The 18,989-nt window shown below is 42.5% G+C and overlaps 1 protein-coding gene across 4 annotated transcripts in view; it reads right to left on the bottom strand.

The window, feature by feature from the left end:
• Nucleotides 1-18,989, bottom strand: part of zranb3 (zinc finger, RAN-binding domain containing 3) — a 311,366-nt gene that overhangs the window by 9,728 nt on the left and 282,649 nt on the right. For 3 of the 4 annotated variants that reach the window (XM_057819173.1, XM_057819181.1, XM_057819189.1), the window contains one exon: nt 12,134-12,265. In XM_057819173.1, the coding sequence (XP_057675156.1) occupies nt 12,134-12,265 (132 nt within the window). Of the gene's footprint in view, nt 1-12,133; nt 12,266-15,661; nt 15,780-18,989 lie in introns of those variants that run through there. The other variant, XM_057819197.1, reaches the window with a different exon arrangement.

Consider the following 18,989-nt stretch of genomic DNA (forward strand, 5'->3'; position numbering starts at 1 on the left):
TAAGCTCAGGCAACTCCTTCACAACAAACATAAGTATCATTTAGTGAAAGCACAACAAAAATAATATTCCTATCTCTCAAAAAGATAATGTTCAAAAAAAGAAAAGCACTTCAACTGGCATTCCCAATCAAAATAGCTATGCAAAATACACATAAAACGTACTCAGACTTTGGTCAAACTCTATTCAAACATTTCGTTTAGCTCAACAAATCCACTGGATGGCAATACCGTATTGGCCTGAATATAAGACGGTGTCTTTTGCATTGAAATAAGACTGAAAAAGTAGGTCGTCTTAAATTTGCGGTCTAGACATTATACCCATTCACGACGCTAGATGGCGCCAGATATCATTGAAGCGATGTTCTGTCATGAGAGGTCTCGGCTACTCTCAAGTTTAACCAGTTTGCATTATTTTATTGCAACATTTTTCCTTATTCAGATTTGTTTCAAGACTACAGTTACAGTTAGACTTCCTTATGATGGTTAATGCAGTTATTGCAATTTGTTGTTTTATCACAATAGATTGGTTTATTTACATTTCAAAAACCAGAAGCCATTCATTTACGAATGTGATTGCACTTTAGTTTACATATTTAAACGTTCAGATATTAAAATTTGAATTAGGCAAAATAACATGCTTTTTCTCTCAAATATATTGTTATAATCATTTGTTTCAGATGTACTGTAATTATTTTCTGTATAAAAATTAATTTGGTGTTCAAAAAGTCTTGTCAAACTTGAGTCTTGAAAAAGAGGGGGTCGTCTTATAATCAGGGCCGTCTTATATTCGGGCCAATATGGTATTTAGTCAAAATATACAAACCATCAGAGGTCTCGTACGTTGTGAAGCCAGCACTCAAATGACCATGGATGGACCAGTAAACAGGGAGCTACGGCGTCAGTCGAGGGACAAAACACACTCATTGGCTTGATTTCTAAGTAATTTAAAACTCGCCATTGACACCTTGTGGTGTATTTGAATCACTACCTTACGTAGTTAAAGACACTGTGGAAGAACGGCCGGGAGCCCGTGTGACGTCACCGCTCGGCGACGTCAACAATGGCGAGCTACTAGTTTATTTTTTGATTGAAAATTTTACAAATTTTATTAAAACGAAAATATGAAGAGGGGTTTTAATATAAAATTACTAGGGCTGTCAAACGATTACAATTTTTAATCGAGTTAATTACAGCTTAAAAATTAATTAACCGTAACTATCACAATTCAAACCATCTATAAAATATGCCATATTTTTCTGTAAATTATTGCTGGAATGGAAAGATAAGACACAAGACAGATATACAGTACTGTGCAAAAGTTTTAGGCAGGACACCTGCCTAAAACTTTTTCACAGTACTGTATACTTTTATTATATTATGTATATACAGGATATACCGTATGTATATATTTTCCCCAAGTGGTAGCTTCCATGATCCCAATAAATTTAATAATTAAAAAAATATATATACAGTACTGTGCAAAAGTTTGAGACAGGTGTCCTGCCTAAAACTTTTGCACAGTACTGTATACATTCAACATACGGTACATAAGTACTGTATTTGTTTATTATAACAATAAATTAACAAGATTAACATTATTAACATTCTGTTAAAGCGATCCATGGATAGAAAGACTTGTAGTTCTTAAAAGATAAATGTTAGTACAAGGTATAGAAATTTTATATTAAAACCCCTCTGAATGTTTTCGTTTTAATAAAATTTGTAAAATTTTCAATCAAAAAATAAACTAATAGCTCGCCATTGTTGATGTCAATAATTACACAATGCTCATGTGGTGCTGAAACCCATAAAATCAGTCGCACCCAAGCGCCAGCAGAGGGCGACAAAACACCGAAAAAAACAAGTAAGAAGTGGACATTACACTGTGCTGTCATTTTAATCTGTTTGAGCGGGACATGTGTGTTAAATGCGTCAAATATTTTAACGTGATTAATTAAAAAAATTAATTACCGCCTGTTAACGCGATAATTTTGACAGCCCTAAAAATTACTATAACTTGTACTAACGTTTATCTTTTAGGAACTACAAGCCTTTCTATCCGTGGATCCCTTTAACAGAAAGAATGTTAATAATGTTAATGCTATCTTGTGGATTTATTGTTATAATAAACAAAATACAGTACTTATGTACAGTATGTTGAATAATAGTATATATCCGTCTTGTGTCATATTTTTCCATTCCAACAATAATTTACAGAAAAATATGGCATATTTTAGAGATAGTTTGAATTGCGATTAATTACGATTCATTAATTTTTAAGATTTGATTAACTCGATTAAAAATTTTAATCGTTTGACAGCCCTAGTAAAAACTCAGAAGTGTGTCTGTGTGGAGCATTTGCTTTTTTCTTTTTTTGTTTAAAAAATGTTTTATATTTTTGCTGCTGTTGAAGTGTTTTACAGTGTTAAATAATGTATGGGCCTCCTGGAACCCTTTCATATACACTAATCTTCATCATTCACAGATCAACACCGTTATCCTGGATTAAACGGTATGACAGTGGTACGCCTACTTACGAACGTCTCTTCAAATGGAATTTTCAGGTTATGACACGCCTCAATGGGAAACTTGCCTCTTTTACGAAAGAAATTTCACAATACGAGAGGCAAAAATACAGTATGGGCTGCGACTGGCAGCTCCCAGAGTTTACTGAACGTAACGTATGTATAGCCGCTCTGCCATTGGCTATTGCCTAGGATCTTTCTGGCATCCAATTGGCTAAGAATGACCTCTACTGTATGTATATGTGTGTATAGCAGCGTCCTCTTCATTCATCCCTACGACCATGAAGTGTTCCGACAGCTTCATGCAAGTGTATTAACTTTTATTCTTTAATCAACTCTTTGTTTTTTACATTATGTACATCTCTCATATTATGTTTATTGTCTAATAATCTAATTATAACATGTATTTGTTACATGTTTTGATGCATTTTTATGCTTTGTAAAAGATTTATGTCTGTATTTTGGGGGGTTTGGAACATATTAGGGCATTTGCATGGAAAACGCATCTCTACTTATGGAATTTTGAGTTTACGACACTACTACCAGAACTAATTAATATCAGAACACCACTCTAAATGAATATAATGTGTTCATGTTGAGTCAACCAAATTCTTCCCAAACAGAGCTAAAGTCGTATGAAAAGGTATCTGAACCTTTTGGAATTTCTCACATTTCTGCATAAAATGTCACGTCTCGGAAGTCTTGTTAATGTTTGGTGTTGATTGATGTCAGTTTCTTTTATTTTGGTAGTGGCGTGCCTCCTACAGTTAACTTTACTTCCTGCCCTTGCCAATCAGGCGGATTGCGTCCACCTGTGACCCTCTGTATAAATAGCCTGCTTCTAACCATGCCCAGTGTCGGTTTGTCTGCTATCCTGCCACGTCCTATGCCACGTCCTTGTGTAAGCCCCTTTTTTGAGAACGATTCATGTTTTTGTACCAATGCCTTTTTTGTTTCTAGTGAACTATACTCAGTTGATTGAGGTCCAGCTGTTGCTGTGAATTTTTGTTGATTAATATCCAGCCGTTGCTGTGAATTTTTGTTGATTAATGTCCAGCCGTTGCTGTGAATTTTTGTTATCTTCCCTTTTTGAACTTTATGAACTGGAAAATAAATCTTTGTTTGGATTGACCTATCGAGCATTTGGGTCCTTTAGTGCATCCTTGTCAGTACAAACCGACCAGTATGGACCCAGCCGATTCTGAGCAGCTCCAGGCCGCATTGCGGCATCAAGGTGGTCGTTTGAAGCAACACGAGGAACAGCTGTGTGTTGTTAACCAAGGAATCAGGGAGCTTCACAGCCAACAAAGCGAATTCCAGACATCGATCACCCAGCAACTAAAGCTTTTCTCTGACAGACTCCAACAGCTTTTGACCCCCGGGAGTGGCCCACCTCCCGGGTCATTCACCACTGCTGCCACCCGTTCGTCACCAGGTGTACCTGAAAATCCAGTGTCAATCCGTCTGGCTGCTCCTGAAAAATTCTCCGGGGTTTCTGGTGACTGCATGCCTTTTTTGGTACAATGTGAACTGCATTTTAGTCACCAACCTGTCATGTACCAGACTGAACAATCCAAAGTGGCATTCATGATTTCCCATATGACTGGCAGAGCAGCAGCCTGGGCCACTGCCGAGTGGGCACGTAAATCAGAGATTTGCAACTCGTCTCTGCTCTTCAGTCAGACACTGAAGAGAAATTTTGACCATACCACCCCAGGGAGGGAGGCGGCCCGGGCATTAGTTGGACTGAAGCAAGGCCATCGCAGAGTTTCTGACTATGCTGTTGAGTTCCGGACGCTAGCAGCTGATAGCGGTTGGAACGATATGGCCCTCCTAGATGCCTTTCTGCATGGTCTTTCAGATTCCATCAAAGACCAGCTTGCTCCTCTGGACCTTCCCTCAGACCTGGACTCCGTCATCGCCATGGCCTCCCGGGTTGACAGCAGAACACGTGACAGAATCAGAGAGAAAAAACAGACCGCACAGTTGCCGATTCCTCCATGGGGGCACTCCCACGTTCCGCTGACAAGAGTTCCACCTGCTTCAGCTCTCCCTTCTGCAAGAGCAGCACCCTCGAGCGATCCAGGTGAACCGATGCAACTGGGGGGGACAAAGCTGACTCCAGAGGAACGCCATCGCCGCTTCATGGAGAGACGCTGTTTTTACTGCGGTGAACTGGGACATGACCTGGCATCCTGCTCGGCAAAAGCAGATCGGTCAAGCAGGAGGAAGGCACCGGTGAGTCCTTTACGGGTTACTGTCGTCCCTTCACGCACCTTGACTCAAGCTAAGTTACAATTCCAGGGGCGTAACAAATCTGTTGGCGTAATGATTGATTCAGGGGCTGATGAAAGCCTAATGGATTGGACTTTAGCTAAAAAATGGGGCCTACGAAGTGAGGCCTTAGATCAACCCCTAAACGCGAGAGCGCTTGATGGCAAGCACTTGTTCAGTGTGACGCATGTGTCTGAATCCGTAGTCTTGACAATGGCAGAGGGACATTCTGAAGAAATCCGGTTCCATCTTTTCCAATCTGCTCAATACCCCCTCATCCTGGGTTTTCCCTGGCTGGTCAAACATAGCCCTCACATTGACTGGAGACTGGGAACGGTATTGCAGTGGGGGGAACAGTGCAGGAGAAACTGTTTCAAGAATGATGATGAGCCAACTGATACCAAAAGTCATGAACTCTATCCAGATCTATCCAAAGTACCTGAATGCTACCTTGATTTGAAGGAAGTGTTTAACAAGGCCAAGGCCACTTCTCTTCCTCCCCACAGACCCAGTGACTGCGCTATCGAACTCCAGCCAGGGGCGGTCATCCCAAAAGGGCGCATCTACTCCATCTCCGGACCGGAGAGGGAGGCCATGAACGAGTACATCACGGCATCTCTAAAGGCAGGACTCATCAGGCCCTCTTCTTCACCAGCAGGGGCAGGTTTCTTCTTTGTGCAGAAGAAAGATGGAACACTACGTCCATGCATTGACTACAGTCACCTGAACAACATTACAATAAAAAACCGGTATCCCCTTCCGCTCATGAATGAGGCTTTTGATCTGTTACAGGGGGCCAAGATTTTCACAAAGTTAGACTTGCGCAATGCCTACCACCTGGTAAGAATACGTGAAGGGGATGAAAGGAAAACTCGGTTCAACACACCTACAGGACACTATGAGTACCTCGTTATGCCTTTTGGGCTGACAAATGCTCCAGCAGTGTTTCAGGGATTAGTCAATGACGTCTTGAGAGACTTCCTGAACATTTTTGTCTTTGTGTATCTGGATGATATACTCATATTTTCCCCAGACGAGAAGACACACATTCAACACGTTAGATCAGTACTGCAGAGACTGTTAAAAAATAAACTATTTGTTAAGGCAGAGAAGTGCGATTTCCATGTCACAACCATCTCCTTCCTTGGTTTTATCATCGAACCAGATCAGACAAAAATGGACCCCGCTAAGATCAGTGCAGTGCTTAATTGGCCAACACCCACAAGCAGAAAGCAGGTCCAACAATTCCTGGGCTTCGCAAATTTCTACAGGCGTTTCATCAGGAATTTCAGCTCTGTGGCCGCACCGCTCCATGCCCTGACCTCAGCTAAAGTTCGCTTTGAGTGGAATCCAAAAGCAGATACCGCGTTCCAACGGCTTAAAGGCCTGTTCACGTCCGCCCCTATCCTCACGGTTCCTGACCCACAGCGCCAATTCGTTGTGGAAGTAGATGCATCCAACGAGGGCTTAGGAGCTGTCTTCTCAGCGTTCAGGCGGCACAGACCGGCTTCATCCATGCGCCTTTTTATCACGCAAATTCTCGTCTGCTGAGCGCAACTACGACGTCGGTGACCGTGAACTCCTTGCTGTTAAAGCTGCTCTAGAAGAGTGGAGGCACTGGTTAGAGGGGGCTAAACACCCGTTTATTGTTTGGACGGACCACAAAAACTTAGTCTCTTAGCTTTTCTAATATACTCTAAGTGCACGTCAGGCCAGGTGGACATTGTTTTTCAACCGATTCAACTTTATACTGTCTTATCGACCCGGTTCCAAAAATGGTAAACCTGATGCATTGTCTAGACTTTTTCCGCTAACAGACAATCCCAAAGAGCCCGAGCACATCCTGCCGTTGGATCGTGTGGTTGGGGCTGTCACCTGGCAGATTGAGTCTGTTGTCAAACAGGCCAACAGCGGATGTCCTCCACCTAGTGGCTGCCCTTCGAATCGTCTGTTTGTGCCCGAGAGTGTGAGGTCCCAAGTTATTCATTGGGCTCACACATCCCTACTTACCTGTCATCCAGGGGTAAAGCGCACCATGTTCGTCATCAGAGATTCTGGTGGCCATGCATGGAAAAAGAGGTGGGGGAATATGTGGCAGCCTGCACTGTTTGTTGCAGAAACAAGTCTTCCTCCAGAGCACCCAGGGGACTCCTGCATCCGCTCCCCATTCCCATGAGACCCTGGTCAGACATCTCCTTGGACTTCGTAACAGGACTTCCACCTTTGCAAGGTAACACTACCGTCCTGACGGTGGTGGATCGGTTTTCCAAAATGGTACATTTCATTGCATTGCCTAAGTTACCTTCAGCCAAACAGACGGCTGAGATCATGATGAATCACGTATTCCGTATCCATGGGTTCCCAAAGGACATTGTCTCGGACCGTGGTCCGCAATTCATATCACGTTTCTGGAATGAATTCTGCTCCCTCATTGGTGCCTCTGCGAGCCTTTCTTCAGGATATCACCCACAGTCCAATGGCCAAACGGAACGGCTCAACCAAGAGTTGGAGACAAGCCTGCGGTGTCTCGTAACTCAGAACCCTGCCTCGTGGAGCACTCACCTTACCTGGGTGGAGTTCGCCCACAACACCCTTCCTACCGCAGCAACGGGACTGTCTCCTTTCCAGGGTGCTTACGGCTACCAGCCTCCTCTGTTTCCTGAGGGGGAAAGGGCAGCGGTGGTTCCATCTGCTCATGCCCTCGTTCGACGCTGCCATCGGGTGTGGGCTGCGACACGGAAGGTCCTCATCCGCAGCGCCGCGCGAATGAAGAGGGTAGCAGATCGTCGTCGTTGTCAGGCTCCAGACTACAAGGCGGGGCAGAGAGTCTGGTTGTGTGCCAAGGACCTGCCCCTTCGGGTGGCTTCCAGGAAGTTGGCACCTCGATTCGTGGGCCCTTACCCCATTGCCAAAGTAATTAACCCTGTCTCTGTGCGCCTCCGTCTTCCCAGGTCCCTCCGGGTTCACCCCACCTTCCACGTTTCCAGGATTAAGCCAGTTCAGGAGAGCTCCCTCGTCCCACCTGTCAAGCCGCCGCCTCCTCCTCGCATGCTGGACGGGGGTCTTGTCTATACGGTCCGGCGGCTTCTGGATGTGAGGAAACGTGGGCGTGGTCGACAGTATCTGGTGGACTGGGAGGGGTATGGCCCGGAGGAGAGGTCTTGGATTCCTGCAAGTTTCATTGAGGACAAGGACCTCATCAAGGACTTTGAGGCACAGCGGTCTCGTGGGTCGTCTGGAGCCGCCCCTAGGAGGGGGGGTACTGTCACGTCTCGGAAGTCTTGTTAATGTTTAGTGTTGATTCATGTCAGTTTCTTTTATTTTGGTAGTGGCGTGCCTCCTACAGTTAACTTTACTTCCTGCCCTTGCCAATCAGGCGGATTGCGTCCACCTGTGACCCTCTGTATAAATAGCCTGCTTCTAACCATGCCCAGTGTCGGTTTGTCTGCTATCCTGCCACGTCCTATGCCACGTCCTTGTGTAAGCCCCTTTTTTGAGAACGATTCATGTTTTTGTACCAATGCCTTTTTTGTTTCTAGTGAACTATACTCAGTTGATTGAGGTCCAGCTGTTGCTGTGAATTTTTGTTGATTAATATCCAGCCGTTGCTGTGAATTTTTGTTATCTTCCCTTTTTGAACTTTATGAACTGGAAAATAAATCTTTGTTTGGATTGACCTATCGAGCATTTGGGTCCTTTAGTGCATCCTTGTCATAAAATCCCCATCAAATGTGATCTGATCTTTGCAAAATCATACAGATGAAAATACAGTGTCTGCTTTAACTAAAACCACCCAAACATTTATAGTTTTTCATAGTTTAACGAGGCTAGCATGCAAACAATGACAGAAGAGGGGAAAAATAAGTAAGTGAACCCTTTGCCTAAGGAGACTGAAAAGCAACTTGAAACCAATTTTTACTAGACATTTTAAGTCAAGTGTGTGCCTAATCACTGATGAGTGGTTTAAAGCTGCCGTGCCCACTATAAAACACACACCTGGTAAAATCTGTCTTGTTGAGAAGACCAGCGATCAAGGATTGTTGATTTGTATAAATCTGGGAAAGGATACAAAACCATCTCTAACAGTCTGGATGTTCATCAATCGACCGTCAGAGAAGTTGTCTACAAATAGAGAGAGTTTGGCACTGTTGCTTCTCTCCCAAGATGTGGTCGTCCACCAAAGATGATTCCAAAAGTTCAGTGCAGAATACTCAGATAAAAAGAACCCTAGAGTGAAGGTAGAGTGTCTGCTAAAGACTTACAGAAATCACTGGCACAGTACAAAATCTATGTGTACACATAAACTATCTGTAAAACTATGGCCAAGAATGGTGTTCATGGGAGGACTCCACAGAGAAAGCCACTGGTGTCTAAAAAAACATCGTTGCTCATTTAATGTTTGCAGAAAGGCACTTGGACACTCCACAGACGTTTTTGCATAATACTTTGTGGACTGATGAAACCAAAGTTGAATTGTTTGGGAATAACACACAACGTAATGTGTGGAGGAAAAATTAGAACAGCTCACCAACATCAACACTTCATCCCCACCGTGAAGTGTGGTGGAGGGAGCATCTTGATTTGGGGCTGTTTTGCTACCTCTAGGCCTGGACAACTAGCAATCATTAATGGAAGAATGAATTCAAAACTTTATCAGGATGTTTTGCAGGAAAACCTGAGGCCGTCTGTCCGACAGTTGAAGCTAAAAAGAGGAAGGATGTTGTAACAAGACAATAATCCAAAACACAAATGTTAATCAACTTCAGAATGGTTTCAGAAGAACAAAATTCACGTTTTGGAGTGGCCAAGTCAAAGTCCAGATGTAAACCCCATTGAGATGATGCTGTGACATGACCTAAAGACAGCGATTCATGCCAGACATCCCAAGAATCTGACAGCAGTTTTGTAGAGAAGAATGAGTCAAGATTAGTCCAGATGGATTTGCCAGACTGATCTGCTGCAACAGGGAGTGTCTGGTTGAAGTTATTGCTACCAACGGGAGGGGCGGGGTGGGCACAAAATATTAAATGTGATGGTTCACTTACTTATTTTCCCCCTTCTGTCAATGTTTGCATACTATCCTCATTAAAATAAGAAAGCCTATAAATGTTTGGGTGGTTTTAGTTAAAGTAGACACTGTTTTTTTCATCGGTGCGATTTTGAAAAAGATCAGGTCACATTTGATGGTGATTTTATGCAGAAATGTGAGAAATTCCAAAAGGTTCAGATACATTTTCTGATACATTTCACTGTATTAAAGTCATCTGGTGAAAAAACGTCTAGTTTTAATATCACAATATATATGGCAATCCCCCAAAAAGTCAGAGTTTTTTCCAATATCATTCAGCCCTAGTGTGTACCAGCTTTGCATATTGAAATAATTTGGAAGTCTACTCCTTCGAAGCCAGGCAAACGATGAGCATGTTCCTTCCTCCCTGCGACAAATCACATAACATAGCTCAATTTGCTCCAACAGCATGAATTGAGTGAATCTGATCCCACAGCTCTGCTCGTCTACTTCCAAACACCGCTTGTCAACTCTACAGTGCCTTGCAAAAGTATTCGGCCCCCTTGAACCTTGCAACCTTTCGCCACATTTCAGGCTTCAAACATAAAGATATAAAATTTTAATTTTTTGTCAAGAATCAACAACAAGTGGGACACAATGGTGAAGTGGAACAAAATTTATTGGATAATTTAAACTTTTTTAACAAATACAAAACTGAAAAGTGGGGCGTGCAATATTATTCGGCCCCCTTGCGTTAATACTTTGTAGCGCCACCTTTTGCTCCAATTACAGCTGCAAGTTGCTTGGGGTATGTTTCTATCAGTTTTGCACATCGAGAGACTGACATTCTTGCCCATTCTTCCTTGCAAAATAGCTCGAGCTCAGTGAGGTTGGATGGAGAGTGTTTGTGAACAGCAGTCTTCGGCTCTTTCCACAGATTCTCGATTGGATTCAGGTCTGGACTTTGACTTGGCCATTCTAACACCTGGATACGTTTATTTTTTAACCATTCCATTGTAGATTTGGCTTTATGTTTTGGATCATTGTCCTGTTGGAAGAGAAATCTCCGTCCCAGTCTCAGGTCTTGTGCAGATACCAACAGGTTTTCTTCCAGAATGTTCCTGTATTTGGCTGCATCCATCTTCCCGTCAATTTTAACCATCTTCCCTGTCCCTGCTGAAGAAAAGCAGGCCCAAACCATGATGCTGCCACCACCATGTTTGACAGTGGGGATGGTGTGTTCAGGGTGATGAGCTGTGTTGCTTTTACGCCAAACATATCGTTTTGCATTGTGGCCAAAAAGTTCAATTTTGGTTTCATCTGACCAGAGCACCTTCTTCCACATGTTTGGTGTGTCTCCCAGGTGGCTTGTGGCAAACTTTAAACGAGACTTTTTATGGATATCTTTGAGAAATGGCTTTCTTCTTGCCACTCTTCCATAAAGGCCAGATTTGTGCAGTTTACGACTGATTGTTGTCCTATGGACAGACTCTCCCACCTCAGCTGTAGATCTCTGCAGTTCATCCAGAGTGATCATGGGCCTCTTGGCTGCATCTCTGATCAGTTTTCTCCTTGTTTGAGAAGAAAGTTTGGAAGGAAGGCCGGGTCTTGGTAGATTTGCAGTGGTCTGATGCTCCTTCCATTTCAATATGATGGCTTGCACAGTGCTCCTTGAGATGTTTAAAGCTTGGGAAATCTTTTTGTATCCAAATCCGGCTTTAAACTTCTCCACAACAGTATCTCGGACCTGCCTGGTGTGTTCCTTGGTTTTCATAATGCTCTCTGCACTTTAAACAGAACCCTGAGACTATGACAGAGCAGGTGCATTTATAAGGAGACTTGATTACACACAGGTGGATTCTATTTATCATCATCGGTCATTTAGGACAACATTGGATCATTCAGAGATCCTCACTGAACTTCTGGAGTGAGTTTGCTGCACTGAAAGTAAAGGGGCCGAATAATATTGCACGCCCCACTTTTCAGTTTTTATTTGTTAAAAAAGTTTAAATTATCCAATAAATGTTCCACTTCATGATTGTGTCCCACTTGTTGTTGATTCTTGACAAAAAAACTAAATTTCATATCTTTATGTTTGAAGCCTGAAATGTGGCGAAAGGTTGCAAGATTCAAGGGGGCCGAATACTTTTGCAAGCACTGTAGTTTGCAAACAACCAATGAGATATTTTGGTAGTCGGCAGACTCCCAAACTAACTGATTACCGGTATGCAGAACTTTTGTTGTATCCGATACATTGACTTTTAAGACCTCGGTATATCTTGAAAGCGGTTATCGGTTTATGTCTAGTGTTGAGTGATGCACATACAGCTCTGTGGCAGACAGTACAGAGTGTCTGCAGGTTGTCCAAAGAGCACTGTCCTCCTCCACTGTAGACTGGACGGATGTGGTCCACTTGCCAGAAATCACCTTCTACCGGAGCACGGATCATGTCATTCAACTGTGCAAACAGAATGAATCAAGTTATCACCAAATGACCTTATTACCCCAAAATGTAATCATCTTTGATGTTTCATATTACAGTCCCTGACAAAAGTCTCGCTTATCCATTTTGTAGAAACAATTGCTAATAACCTGACTTTTAATGATTCAATTGGTTTCAGAAATTGCTCCTATGAAAGCTAAGGCCCTCCCAAATGATGGTGAATGTACAAAAATATATTTGTTTCACTGAAAAAAAAAAGATTTAGAATTTAATGAAGACATAAAGGTCAAATTTTGGCAAGACAAAAGTTTTGTCGCCTACAGAAAGTACAGTAGTGTGAAAATTGAACAAAAAATGTACTTCATATACAAAAATATGTTACATAACATAAACGAATTAAGTAGTGGTGCTGTGAGATCCAAATTTAATACTTTGTATGACTTCCATGGGTTTGAAGGACTGCATCCATGCGGTTCGGCAAGGATTCATACAAGTCATCAGGAACATCAAAGAAAGCAGTCTTGCATGCCGACCAGAGTTCATCACCATTCTTGGGTTTAGTCTTCCATGCTTCCTCTTTTATCCTACCCCAGACATGCTCAATGCTGTTCATGTCTGGTGACTGGGCTGGCCAGTCCTGGAGGATCTTGATCTTCTTTGAGGTAGAGATTGTAGTATGCGATGGAGCACCATCCTGCTGCAGAATTTGTCCCTTTTTATGGTTAGGAATGTAAGAGGCAGCTCAGATCTGTTGATATTTCAGACTATTTATGTTGCCTTGCACCCTGCAGATCTCTCGCACACCCCCATACTGGATGTAACCCCAGATCATGATTTTGCCACCACCAAACTTCACTGTTTTCTGAGTGAATCTTGGATCCATACGGGCTCCAGTAGGTCTCCTGCAATATTTGCGGCGACTCTGGTGTAATTCAATGGAAGATTCATTTGAAAAATCTGCCTTTTGCCACGAAACAGTGAAGTTTGGTGCTGGCAAAATCATGGTCTGGGGTTACATCCAGTATGGGGGTGTGCGAGAGATCTGCAGGGTGGAAGGCAACATAAATAGTCTGAAATATCAACAAATCTTATCTGCTTCTTACATTCCTAACCATAAAAGGGACAAATTCTGCAGCAGGATGGTGCTCCATCCCATACTTCAATCTCTACCTCAAAGTTCCTCAAGGCAAAGAAGATCAAGATCCTCCAGGACTGGCCAGCCCAGTCATGAGACATGAACAGGATGAAAGAGGAAGCATGGAAGACGAAACCCATGAATGTTGACGAACTCTGGGAGGCATGCAAGACTGCTTTCTTTGATGTTCCTGATGACTTCATTAATAAATTGTATGAATCCTTGCCGAAGCCCATGGATGACATACAAAATATTAAATTTGGATCTCACAGCACCACTACTTAATTCGCATATGTTATGTAACATATTTTTGTATATGAAGTAATTTTCAATTTTCACACTACTTTCTGGAAGCGACAAAACTTGTCTTGCCAAAATTTGACCCTTATGTCTTCATTAATAATAAATCTTTTTTCTGTGAAACAAATCTAATTTTGTACATTCAACATCATTTGGGAGGGTCTTAGCTTTCATATGAGCCATTTCTGAAACCAATTGAATAATTAAAAGTCAGGTTATTATAAATTGTTTCTACAAAATGGATATGGATGGACTTTTGTCAGGGACTGTATATACAGTGGGGCAAATAAGTATTTAGTCAACCACGAATTGTGCAAGTTCTCCAACTTTAAAATATTAGAGAGGCCTGTAATTGTCAACATGGGTAAACCTCAACAATGAGAGACAATGTGAAAAAAAAACCCAACAGAAAATCAGTTTGATTTTTAAAGAATTTATTTGCAAATCATGGTGGAAAATAAGTATTTGGTCAATACCAAAAGTTAATCTCAATACTTTGTTATGTACCCTTTGTTGACAATAACGGAGGCCAAATGTTTTCTGTAACTCTTCACAACCTTTTCACACACTGTTGCTGGTATTTTGGCCCATTCCTCCATGCAGATTTCCTCTAGAGCAGTGATGTTTTGGGGCTGTCGTTGGGCAACACGGACCTTCAACTCCCTCCACAGATTTTCTATGGGGTTGAGATCTGGAGACTGGCTAGGCCACTCCAGGACCTTGAAATGCTTCTTTCAAAGCCACTCCTTTGTTCCCCTGGCTGTGTGTTTGGGATCATTGTCATGCTGAAAGACCCAGCCACGTAACATCTTCAATGCCCTTGCTGATGGAAGGAGATTTTCACTCAAAATCTCTCGATACATGGCCTCGTTCATTCTCTACACAGATCAGTCGTCCTGGTCCCTTTGCAGAAAAACAGCCCGAAAGCATTATGTTTCCACCCCCATGCTTCACAGGGGGTATGGTGCAATTCAGTATTCTTTTTCCTCCAAACACGAGAACCTGTGTTTCTACCAAAAAGTTCTATTTTGGTTTCATCTGACCATAACACATTCTTCCAGTCCTCTTCTGGATCATCCAAATGCTCTCTCGTGAACCGCAGACGGGCCTTGAAGTGTGCTTTTTTCAACAGGAGGACACGTCTGGCAGTGCAGGATTTGAGTCCCTGGCGGCGCATTGTGTTACTGATAGTTGCCTTTGTTACTGTGGTCCCAGCTCTCTGTAGGTCATTCACTTGGTCCCCCCCTAGGTTCTCGGATTTTAACTCATCGTTCTTGTTATCATTTTGACGCCACGGGGTGAGATCTTGCATGGAGCCCCAGATCGAGGGAGATTGTCAGTGGTCTTGAATGTCTTCCATTCTCTAATAATTGCTCCCACAGTTGATTTCTTTACACCAAGCATTTTACGTATTGCAGATTCAGTCGTCCCAGCCTGGTGCAGGTCTACAGTTTTGTCTCTGGTGTGTTTCGACAGCTCTTTGGTCTTGGCCATAGTGGAGTTTGGAGTGTGACTGACTGAAATTGTGGACCGGTGTCTTTTATACCGATAATGAGTCAAAACAGGTGCCATTAATACAGGTAACTAGTGGAGCCTCGTTAGAAGACGTTAGACCTCTTTGACAGCCAGAAATCTTGCTTGTTTGTAGGTGAACAAATGCTTATTTTCCACCATGATTTGCAAATAAATTCTTTTAAATTCAAACAATGTTATTTTCTGTTTTTTTTTTTTCCCACATTCTGTCTCTCAGGGTTGAGGTTTACCCATGTTGAAAATTACAGGCCTCTCTCATCTTTTCAAGTAGGAGAACTTGCACAATTGGTGGTTGACTAAATACTTATTTGCCCCACTGTATATTTATATATAGTTCAACATTACGTGCAGTATCACAGCACCACGCTGTGACGCACCACCACCACATGTATTTCCTCTTCTATTTGTCCAATCAGTGCGCCTTTCGTCCACGTCATACTACTCGGAAAGTTTGGTTGGCACAGTGTGAATGCTGAACTTTTTCAACAACTCATTTGCATATGTTGTTACGAGGTAGCTCTCCAACCGGACCCTGATCCTCTTGGTCTAGTGTGAAAGCGCCTGAAGACAAGACCACAATTGAAAGGGCTGCCAAAAACAACACTGATGCAGACGAACACCATAACACAATAATTATTTTATTCATTTTTGAGTTATCTTGAACACAAACAGACATACAGAACCAAATACTGAACCTCTGCTGCCTACTGGCAGAGGTAAAAAAAAAAAACAGCAATCTGAGAAACAGCCTGGGATGTTCTCTCACACTGGCCCAAATTGCCCAAAACAAGCTGTGATTGCAAAGCTCCTCCAAACAATCCATCTATGCTGAAGTTGATTTTTCTCAACTCAGGTGATGTGTTTAGCTCTTGCCGAGCGCTACATTGGCCCAAAGTAACACGCATCCAAGTACTCAAATTGAACAGATACATGCACCTTAGAGGCACATTGCAGATGTGCCTCATCAAAAACCGGAGATTAAAACAAATAGAGGGCACTCGTGACAGCGTGGAGCAGGAAATTTGGAGACGTGAGCATGTAACAATTTCTTTTGCGAAAAAAAACGGAGCAGTTCTGTGATAATGACACCTACATGGCATGTCATTACTTGAAAAGAGCTCCTAAAATGTTGTAATTGCAGATGAGACTGAATTTGTTTTTAACTTTGAACTTTACATTGATGAAAGCTGCCTGACAGCAGACTGTTGTTTTTCTGTCAAAGCGCGGAAGATGCAATTTGCTGCTTTGTGACCTCCTCCGCTAGCGCTAGCAGGGTTTTGAATCCCAATCAAGGAAATTAACATTCTTGCTTGCTCTTCTTGCATAACAGTCAACCATTCCTCCATTTCTATGCATTGCTACTGCCAGTGTGAGATGAATGACAATTGGAACCGTAAGGAAGATTTAGTGCAGCGGTTGAGGAACAAAATCAAGGATTGGTATGACTTACTTAACACCATCCATTACTGCAGCCAATTTGCAGTGAAAGTAACAGTGACAACATAACAGCAAAATGTAAAGTTGGGCAAATAAGTATTTAGTCAACCACCAATTGTGCAAGTTCTCCTACTTGAAAAGATTAGAGAGGCATGTAATTGTCAACATGGGTAAACCTCAACCATAAGAGAAGGAATGTGGAGAAAAAACAGAAAATCACATTGATTTTTAAAGAATTTATTTGCAAATCAAACAAGCAAGATTTATGGCTGTCAAAGAGGTCTAACTTCTTCTAACGAGGTCTAACGAGGCTCCACTCGTTACCTGTATTAATGGCACCTGTTTTAAGTCATTATCGGTATAAAAGACACCTGTCCACAACTTCAGTCAGTCACACTCCAAACTCCACTATGGCCAAGACCAAAGAGATGTCGAAGGACACCAGAGAAAAAACTGTAGACCTGCACCAGGCTGGGAAGACTGAATCTGCAATAGGTAAAACGCTTGGTGTAAAGAAATCAACTGTGGGAGCAATTATTAGAAAATGGAAGACATACAATTCAATACAATTCAATTCAATTCAATTTTATTTGTATAGCCCTCAATCACAACAGAAGTCTCAAAGGGCTTTCCAGAGGCAATATGATACACAATTAGAAATGAAGCAACAAAGATGAATAGATACAGTTCAAGTCCTGGGTATCCCCTATCCTTAAGACCCTCCATGCCGGCAAGGAAAAACTCCAAAAACTCCAGAGTCAATTGGGAGAAAAATGAGAAACCTTTGGGAGTACCACAGTCAGGAGAGATCCACTCCCAGGACGGATAGACAGGAACCCCAGAACTGCTAATGGGAATTAGCAAGCGAAGTTATAGTCCGTAAAAATACAGTGGAGTAAAGGAGCAAGAAGAGGTCCCTCATACAAGACCACTGATAATCTCCCTCGATCTGGGGCTCCATGCAGGATCTCACCCCGTGGCGTCCAAATGATAACAAGAACGGTGAGCAAAAATCCCAGAACCACACGGGGGGACCTACTGAATGACCTACAGAGAGCTGGGACCACAGTAACAAAGGCTACTATCAGTAACACAATGCACCGCCAGGGACTCAAATCCTGCTCTGCCAGACGTGTCCCCCTGCTGAAGAAAGTACACGTCCAGGCCCGTCTGCGGTTCACTAGAGAGCAATTGGATGATTTAGAAGAGGACTGGGAGAATGTGTTATGGTCAGATGAAACCAAAATAGAACTTTTTGGTAGGACCACAGGTTCTTGTGTTTGGAGGAGAAAGAATACTGAATTGCATCCGAAGAACACCATACCCACTGTGAAGCATGGGGGTGGGAACGTCATGCTTTGGGGCTGTTTTTTTTCAAAGGGACCAGGCGACTGATCTGCATAATGGAAAGAATGAATGGGGCCATGTATCGAGAGATTTTGAGTGAAAATCTCCTTCTATCAGCAAGATCATTAAAGATGAGACGTGGCTGGGTCTTTCAGCATGACAATGATCCCAAACACACAGCCAGGGCAACAAAGGAGTGGCTTCTTACGAAGCATTTCGAGGTCCTGGATTGGCTTAGCCAGTCTCCAGATCTCAACCCCATAGAAAATCTGTGGAGCGAGTTGAAAGTCCGTGTTGCCCAATGACAGCCCCAAAACATCACTGCTCTAGAGGAGATCTGCATGGAGGAATGGGCCAAAATACCAACAACAGTGTGTGCAAAGCTCGTGAAGAGTTACAGAAAACATTTGGCCTCCGTTATTACCAACAAAGGGTACATAACAAAGTATTGAGATGAACTTTTGGTATTGACCAAATACTTATTTTCCGCCATGATTTTTAAATAAATTCTTTAAAAATCAAACAATGTTATTTTCTGTTTTTTTTCCCCCACATTCTGTCTCTCATGGTTGAGGTTTACCCATGTTGACAATTACAGGCCTCTCTAATATTTTCAAGTGGGAGAACTTGCACAATTAGTGGTTGACTAAATACTTATTTGCCCCACTGTATATGCACTGCTGGCAAAAGTATAGGCACCCCATGCAATTCTGTCAGATAATGCTCAGTTTCTCCCAGAAAATGCTTGATCAGATCTCTCCACAGAGGTTCTATGGGATTCAGGTCTGGACTAATTGCTGGCCACTTTAGAAGTCTCCAGTGCTGTCTCTCAAACAGTTTTCTAGTGCTTTTTGAAGTGTGTTTTGGGTCATTGTCCAGCTGGACGACCTAAGAGCTCTGAGGGAGACAAATACTGTGCCCTCCATAATTATTGGCACCCCTGAAAAAGATGTGTTTTTTAGCTTCTAATATTATTATTTTTTTAAA

Source organism: Corythoichthys intestinalis, chromosome 2 (assembly GCF_030265065.1).
Source record: "Corythoichthys intestinalis isolate RoL2023-P3 chromosome 2, ASM3026506v1, whole genome shotgun sequence".
NCBI classification, from domain to species: domain Eukaryota; kingdom Metazoa; phylum Chordata; class Actinopteri; order Syngnathiformes; family Syngnathidae; genus Corythoichthys; species Corythoichthys intestinalis.